Source organism: Nannochloropsis gaditana (assembly GCF_000240725.1).
Source record: "Nannochloropsis gaditana CCMP526 unplaced genomic scaffold scaffold488, whole genome shotgun sequence".
In the NCBI taxonomy this organism is placed as follows: domain Eukaryota; class Eustigmatophyceae; order Eustigmatales; family Monodopsidaceae; genus Microchloropsis; species Microchloropsis gaditana.
This window is the reverse complement of record NW_005803465.1, coordinates 8,766-17,607: the sequence shown is the minus strand read 5'-3', so window position 1 is coordinate 17,607 and position 8,842 is coordinate 8,766. Positions and strand designations below refer to the sequence as shown.

The 8,842-nt window shown below is 51.7% G+C and overlaps 1 protein-coding gene across 1 annotated transcript; it reads right to left on the bottom strand.

Moving 5' to 3' along the window:
* Positions 1 to 558: 558 nt before the first annotated feature.
* On the bottom strand, positions 559 to 1,679 carry RRP41 (exosome complex component RRP41). Its single transcript, XM_005854490.1, has one exon. The coding sequence runs from the start codon at positions 1,521 to 1,523 to the stop codon at positions 774 to 776; it is 750 nt and encodes a 249-aa protein (XP_005854552.1). The 5' UTR covers positions 1,524 to 1,679; the 3' UTR covers positions 559 to 773.
* Positions 1,680 to 8,842: the final 7,163 nt, after the last annotated feature.

Below are 8,842 nucleotides of genomic sequence, written 5' to 3'. Positions count from 1 at the left end.
CCAAAGGTGTTAATTATTGGGGCCAACTTCTGCCTGAGAGCAAGAACTCAGCTCCGGACAGTATAGCAATCGCAGGCACGGGCACTGAAGCCTTGTTTCTTACTGCTTCTTTTCAGAATAAGCTTATTTTGGGCGCGCGCGTGCCCATGCAGGGTATCATGTTCCCTTTCTTGGCACAGTTTTACGAGGATAACATTTTGGGCGGCAAAAACATATGGGAAGGTGTCAAGTCCAAGGACCTCGTGGTTCGGGCCCGTGTGTGTCCAACTGGTAGCTATCCTCCATGCAACGTCCCCCTCTTGAAAGCTGCGTCACTTTCCAAGTTCTTTCCGGAGGTGCGTGACCCGAACACGCCCGAGAGTGCCGAGGTCATCGCCCGTAACGTCCGCATCGGCGCGAGCTTGATGCTGCAGCCGGTCACCGAATCCACGACGTTAGAGCGAATGCGGGTTATGGATGGAGGCTTAGACAGAATAAGGAGAGAGTTTTGTGAATTGAAAGGGTAGCATGAGTAAAATAATGCAACGAGGGGTAGACAAGAAAAATGGGCCATGCCGATGACACGCGATGTTGGAGCTCTTTCTTTTGCGGATAATCTATTTACACAACTCTCGGACGCCAGGATGTAAGAGCAGGTGGGGACGTATTTCTTTAAACAACGGCTTGAGGTCAAGGGCCCCGCTATGGCATCTTGTCATCCCCTTTGACTGAAAGCACCCTGACCCTCTCTGAACGAGCATGCCGCTTTTACTCAACCATCCTAGAAACTACAGCTACCTGGGAAGGGCTAGTCGCGCACCTGCCAAACGTCTTGTGTACTCTTTGACTTGCGTCTGAAATAGCTGAGAGACCTGACGGCTGCCCTCCATCGCCGTAAGCATCATTTCCTCAAGGCGCTCGCCCTCCAAACGGGCCTCACACTGTATCAAAATAATCTCCCCGTGAATAGGAAAGGCGGCCAGTGGCATGTACGCCCCACCAGAGCTTTGCTCTTTGTAAGTAACGTCGAGCACGGGCTGCTTGTCCAAGAGAGCGACAGAGCAAGCGGTTACCATTTCTTTCATAGCAACGCCCGCATCCACCAGCGCTAGGGACACGGCGTTGATGGCCGTGGGCAAAATAGAGCCGTCGCCTTGTAACACGTACACTTGGATGTCTACCTGTGTTCGTGGGTATAGATTCCGCATGACCGCGGTCTCGAAAGTCTGTTTAAGAGCCAACGAAGCTTCTAAACTTGCCCGATCCGTTGGCCTGCGTTTTTTACGGTCAAACCCGGAAAAGGGAGTCCTGTAGAATTCGCACTCAATAATGCATTTGTCGTGCTGTACCTCACTACGTCTTGTTACTTCGTGGGGACCGTGAACGATGGCCAGCACCTCCGTCTGTCCTTGTTTCAAGGACGCCGAGCCATCCGCATTGGAGTAGGTGCCTAATGTACAATGCACGCGTCGAAGCTCATTTGGCCGCCGTCCATCGGTTCGTAAGCCTGCAAGGGACACCCATTCCCCAGCGCCTCGGCGCATGACGCTTAATGGCAGCAGCCGCGTGACCCGACGAAGGCAGAAGCGAGAGGGGAGGCAGTAACAGGAATCTAAGAAATGTCCGCAGGAAAGGAGCACGGGGCTCAGAACGTTGCAATTCGACCTCAGGAGACGTGTGACCTATACCACTGTATTTGTAAAATGGAATGGGTCTGTGAAGTCGAGCAGGATGCTGGCAGGCACCTGGGGACCGCTGGTTGGGGTCGGCGAGGCGAGGCAGTATCCTCGTGACTTGTTCCATTCCACGGACAACCACGGTCATGTCTCACTCCCCGCGCTTGGAGGCATTTCTATCTATCCCTTGTGCGATTCTCTTCTCCATGTGCTCCACGACATGTTCTTGCCTCCGATAACAAATTTTGGAAAGGGAGGGCATATGGAAAAATTTCCATACCTCTTACTGCTCCCGTCAGGCTTAGTCACGGCTTTATACCATTCCACAAAAGTTATACAGATAGGCCAAAAGAGTCCCCATCATCAATGTTACGCATAAACCCGACGTTGGGTCGGCGCCTGCTGGCTAGGACCACGCAAAAAGAAGTCTCCTGCATGCGCACGGCCTCCTATTTGTTGAACTCCCTTACCCCCCCGGGCCGGACTCCATGTCCTCACGCGTGCAGCCAACCTTATCCCGTCAGCTTCCGACCCCCACCCGCCCTCGAGTCGCTTCGATTTTTTTCTTCAAAACCGGCGAACCCTCCTGCAGCAGAAGCACACGAATTTCAGGCAGAGACACGCCAATTATTGGACATTGTCATTCACAGCGTCTATACTGACAAGGAGGTATGTAAATTGTTGCCCTTCCCCTCGATTCTCCACCTCCCTTAACGTTTCATGTAGGGCTAAGAAACAAACATACATCAGGTGTTTCTGCGAGAACTAATCTCCAATGCTTCGGACGCGCTAGAAAAGCTGAGGCACATCCAAGGTGTGTAAGGGCCCTCCCCTACTGTCCTCTCTCTCAGTTGCTCATCTCCCCGCCCCTTTAAACAATCGCAGTCACAGGAGAAGCGACCGTCGCAGACGCATCTTTGCCATTAGAGATAAATATTACCACGGACGAGGAGAAGGGGACTCTGACGCTCCGAGATACAGGTGAGAAGAGGATTGGGGAACGGGGTCCCGCAGGGGCGAGGAGCACCTTTGTGAGAGGGCGCCTTCTGGGAAGATCGGGTGGAGTAAGAGAGTCACGGAGTATGATGGCTCAGAGCTGGGTGCCTGCGTCGATTGATCCTGCTTTTCTATGAGGCGAAGCCTCGCGTCCTCTCTACACGCTCCTCCCTCCCTGTCTCCCACAACAGGCCTGGGGATGACGAAGACGGAATTGGTCTCCAACCTGGGCACGATCGCGCGCTCAGGCTCGAAGGCCTTTGTCAAGGAGCTGAAGGAAAAAGCCGGGGAGGGGTCGGCAGACGCGGCGGGCATCATCGGTAAGGGGGGCGAGGGGCGATAGGTAGGAAGAGCTCGTGCCGAGCCTGTGGTTGAGCGTTGAGGGACCGTGGCTCCTCCTGGTTCCCCAACGTGTCCCCCACGCCTCACCTCCCTTGCTCCCCCCCTCCGTCCACGAATGTTTAGGCCAGTTTGGCGTGGGTTTCTACAGCGCCTTCATGGTGGGCGACAGCGTGGAGGTGACCTCCCGCTCGTACAGCCTCGAGGAGCCCGGGCACACGTGGAAGAGCACGGGCTCGGGGTCCTACGAGATCGGGCCTGTAGAAGGGGAGGCGGAGGAGCGAGGGTGAGGCGGGGGGCTCGAAGGAAATGGGTAGGGTGAGGAAATGTGGGAGGGGAGGCTGGCTTTGAGGGGAAAAGGGAAAAGGGGGAGAAAGGGGGAGAAAAAGAGTGGCGAAGTGTCGAGGAGCGAGGAGCACAGGAGGCAGAAGTGCCACGTGCGGGGGACGGGATGAGCAATGAATGAAAGCACGCTAGCGCAGGGCAGGGCTGCACTATCGCGCGGGGAAAAAGGAGCAGGGTAGAAAAGGAGGGACAGGACGGCGCGGGGCCTGTGGCCCGGAGGCTCGGTCGGCGCCTCTCCTCACTTTTCACCCCTGACTCGCACAGGTCCCGGATCACCATCCATCTGAAGGACGACTGCAAGGAGTTCTCGAAGCCCGCGCGGGTCAAGGAGATCATTAAGAAGTACTCCAATTTTGTCAACTTTCCCATTAAGGTCCGGACCTCGGGACCCTCCCGCGCTCATCCGTGTATATTCTATGGGCCCTGTATGCCCTCGGTTTCGGATGCTCGGACATTCTTCCTCCCGTGTGTGTGCCTCAGTTTCTCGTTTTCAATAGTTCCCCCCCCCCATCCCTTTGTCACCCGTCTTCCATCGCGCCTCGCTCCCCTCCACATTCGCTCACTTCTCTCCCCCACTCCGGTGCTTTGTAGGTTAACGGTGAAGTCTGTAACACGGTGCGTGCCTTGTGGACCGAGGACAAGAGCGGCATATCGGAAGAGCAATACAAGGAGTTCTACCGGTGAGAGTGCGCGAGGCGCTGTCGGTCTGTTTCAATCTGGTGGTATTGTGTCATGAAAGTCTTTGGTAGCACTTGAGATCTCGGTTAAAATCCTGGGGATTTCTTCCGAAATCCACGCCCAAGGATTACTGAGAAGCCTCTCTTCACCCCAGCTCACGCGCGTATATCCTATCTCGTCCAATTACCCCACGCCCTGTCCCCCAGATTTATCGCCAACGCCTACGACGACCCCTGCTACCGGCTTCACTTCCGTACAGACGCGCCCCTGGATCTGAAGGTGCTCTTCTTCATTCCTTCCTTCCACGGGGAGAAGTTCGGCATGGGTAGGATCTGGCGGGATCTTAGCCCGGGAGGATCGATGTGGGAAAAGGAGAGAAGTATACATCAGAGCCTGGTCTGAGGAGTTTAGAAGGGAGAGGAAGGTCCATGGCGGGAACACTCGTCTCACAAAGAGATGCATTTCTCGCAGGGCGATTGGAGCCGGGCGTGAGTTTATACAGTCGCAAGGTCCTGATCGAGTCCAAATGCGGACGTATCTTACCAGACTGGATGGTAGGTGCAGCGGAGGATTAATCGGGGCAGGAAGGTTTCTTGGAAGAAAGGAGCTTTCTATTGTATTGACACCGTATTTTCCCCACCGCCTCTCACAGCGCTTTGTCAAGGGCGTGGTGGACTCCGAGGATCTGCCCCTTAGCATCTCCCGGGAGAAAGCCCAGGTAAGGCTTTCTTTACCAGCAATATAATCATCTGGGGTTGTAGGCTAACTCACAATCTTATCGTCTGGGTGAAATCAATCAATATTTCGTTGGGGCTTGCCCTTTGGCCTTGGATGTCCAGGACACTGCTCTGCTCAAGCGCATCGAGCGGGTACTGGTGCGGAAGGTGCTGAAGCAGCTGGAAGACGAGGCGCGGAAGGATCCTGAGAAGTACAAGGAGAAATTTTTCAAAGAATTTGGATATTTTCTCAAGGAAGGTGAGGAGAAAAGGCAAGGTGTCAAGCGATTCTTCCCTGGTGTCTGTCATTGCAAATGGTCGTCAACCATATGCTGGTCCTTCTTAGATAATCACATTGCTCTGTACGAACGAAAATGTGAAGATGAAGTTGCTGTTTTGTGTAAAAGCCTAGACACATGGTTTCCGGCTTTTTGTCGTCAATCCAATTGTGCATCTTACCACTATTCTGCTACTGAATTGTTACGCAGGTATCTGCCACGATTTTGAAAACGCGTCTCGCATTGCCAAATTGCTCTACTACGAGTCTTCCCGTCTGCCTTCCGGGGAGACTACCTCCTTCGATGAGTACATCTCTCGTTGCGACCCCGAGCAAGTACGTGGCGCGGTGCCTAGGATGAATTGGGAGAAAGAGAACAGAGCGTATGCTTCAAATGAAAGCGCGTATCATCGTTTCAAACAAATGTCATCACTTTTATTTCGTATACATCAGAATGCCATCTACTTCCTCTGTGCGCCTAATCGGGAGCTGGCTGAGGCCTCACCGTATTTTGAAGCATTCAAACGCAGCAACAAAGAGGTAATGCATTTGTCTCTTTCCACCGCAAAGCCTTGAAGCCGGTCCTGACTATCTAGACTCGTCTTTTTCGTCTTTTCTCATCCCCCCCCCCAAAGGTCATCTTTGTGTACAATGCTATCGACGACTTTGTAATGAACAATCTCAAGACTTACCACGGCCGCGATTTTAAAACGGCTGAGGCAACGGGGCTAGATTTGGGTCCAGGAAAAAAGGAGGGGGAAGAAGGTACGAAGCGATAGAGCTTAGACTAATGGAGGCGCACGACTCAACCAGCCGCAACCTATTTGCGCGTAGAGCTCGTTCTGAATCCTTCCACTTTCCTCTCGCATCCGTCTAGCAGACGCGAAAGACAAAGCAGAGGAGTCCTCCGCGCCTACCCCTCTGACCGAGGCGGAGGTGGAGGATCTTGGCAAGTGGCTTGTGTCCACCCTACCAAACAAGCTTCAGGACGCCAAGGCTACTTCGAGGCTCTACGACTCACCCGCTATTGTCACCGACCACGAGTCAGGAGCGCTGCGGAGAATGATGCGGATGGTGGAGCAGCAATCCATGGGCCAGGCCTCTTTCATACCCAAGCAGCACTTGGAGCTGAATCCCCGGCACCCGATTATCATCCGCTTGCACAGTCTTCGAACCGAGGATGCTGAGCTGGCAAAGGTACGAGCGAAGTGCGAAGCTGTTCTTTCTTTTCCACGTTGGGAACATTAAAAAATGATTCAATTTTGGTGCGGGCTACAGCATCAACTTTTTCGGGGTGCCCGGTCCATCTGGGTGCTTGACCGTCTCACCTTCTACCTTTCGGGGCGTTCAGAGATGGTTTTTGCGTGGTGTAAGGCGTCGCATGTCCTTTGAACGTCCGCCCCCAAACGGATCTCATCCAGCCCCGTGATGCAATGGACAAGACACGCCTCCCGCGCAGGTCTCCGACGATTCTGATCCTAGCCTCTTTCCCTGAATCCTACCCTTCTCGATCAGGTGGTGGCCGAGCAAATCTTTGACAACGCCATGGTAGCCGCGGGTCTGTTGGATGACTCGCGCGTGATGCTTCCTCGACTGAACAAACTGATGGAGCGACTAGTCCAATCGGCGAAGTAGGGAGGAGGGCAAGCGAACCAGGAAAGAGGGTTGGCGAAAAAGGGTGAGAGGATAAAAATTTGATGCATGGGAGATTTTGAAGCAAACACAGACATAAGGCAGGTTTTTCCTTGATTGGATCTTTTAGGTGCAGGCTAACGGCGGTTGCGATTTGACCCTCTCTTCGGCTGCCAGCGTCCTCGATATCTTTCAATTCCCCTTGCAAACAAGGCTTTTCTCAAAGAGCGCCTATTTCAACATAACTTGTTTCCGAAGTTTTCTTGGATGAATACCCGGGACCCTCATTATTAAGTACCTCTTACCTACGCAAATGCACGCACATATGCATCCCTTCCGTCTTTCATCCCCGTTTTTATTACACGTCAAACCGAATTACTCCGGCGTGAACATCTGCATCATTTCCAGGGCATCATCTTCTTGATCCTCTTCGTTGTTGTCTTTGATGTCTTGTGTACTTTGTGTCATAGCTCCCATCTTTTCGACGATTCCTGTGGCTTTGCTTCCCAGGCTGTCGATGACAGACTGGTTTTCCTTCTCCTCGACCTCGAGACCTTCTGGCTTTGTCTCTTCACCACTTGCATCAAACATCTTCGACACGACTTGTTGCGTGGTGGCGTCTATATCTGACTCTCCTTCCATTTCCTTACCTGTCGCATTCCGTTTCCTCAATTCTTCGTAGCTAGTCACCGATTCCGGGTGGTAAAGCTCAGGTGCATGCAAACGAGTAGTATTACGCGTGGGACTCTCAGTCGGTTCCTTCAAAACGTCAACAGCTGCCTGCATCATGCGATGCATGTCTTGCTCAAGCTCGGAGGACGGACAAGTTCCGTAACCCCTCTCTCCAAAAACTACCTCCTTACGGCACATTTCCTCCCTCTCCTCCCTCTCCTTCTCCCGGCTGCCACTAATGGAGCGCTTCAGAGCCGCTAAACCCTCCAATGTGGTCTGCCGAGCTTTTTGAAAGAAGCTCGTATCAGAATCTTTTGAGTTTTTGCCAATTCCCTCCATGTGTTGTTCCAGCCGATGCAGCTCTTCATCCTCTTCTATCATACCTCCCTTCTCAGCACTTAGCCCCAGTTGAGACCCAAAAGTAGCACTCGCGGGCATTGCCGCGTGATGATACCGTTGTCGGGTCTCACATTCATCTGCTTCCATCGTAGCCTCTGTGCGCATGATTATTCGAAAGTGTGTATGATGATGTCATTTGGGGAATCCTTGATTTTTCCTATTGCTGATGCTTCTTTTGTTCTTTCTTATATGAACCTACTGGACAAGGCGATGGAAAAGTGCCAATTTTAATTCCATGACATCATGAAAAGTTTTTTTAGCTGTCATTTTCTGTGACTAGTTGCCAATGTGGAGCATAGCAAAACCGAACACGGGTTGCTTTTTCGAGGCAGTTGCACTGGCAAGGCGGGTCTCAGAACATCAACTTCAACACCAGACAAAAATGACCGATCCCGCTCTGGCCCATGCAGCCACAGGCTGTTAACTAAAATGTTTAAAGGTACTTCTTGAATGTAAGTGCAGCAACAATCGTCTGTACAAAAATGGCAATAGTCTGTCTTTTTTCTTTTGCATTGACACGCGTTTCTCTTTTAGCGATGAGAGTCTACAGTGGAATTTTTCCAGTCGTAGAGGTTACTATAGTCCATATAGAAAAAGAAGATCGTTCATTCGCTTTGCTTCAGGCAAAGACATTGCCTTCTCTAGGCCATGCACCAATTCTCAATCCCAAGGCTGCTGGGATGAAGAGCAGCGAGCATTTATTTGTGACCCTTCATATCTCAGCATGACTGCCTGAATGTAGTGATTTTCAACCTACCTTTTCCACTTTCTGTTATGAGGTCGAAAGGATATCGAGATTGTCGCCAGTTTCCACCAACTTATGACATAAAAACATTTTATTAAACGCTAAGGACAGCGCTTCACTCTTATTTTAGAGGCATGGTAGCACACAAGTTCTTTTAAACAGGGAGCTTCCAGTGTCCCTCTATTATTATCTTCGTGTGCTATTTTAATAATCTTACGTTACTGGGCCAAATGAAAATCACGAAATTTGAATTCTGCGAACAGTCTGCCTATTTTCTACAGGAATGGGTACAGAGCGTATTCCAGATAAAACAAATCCCAGATACTCTTATAAAAGGCCTTGATAGAAGCCAATGAGTCCGGTTCAAGCTTCTTATACCGCTGTATTA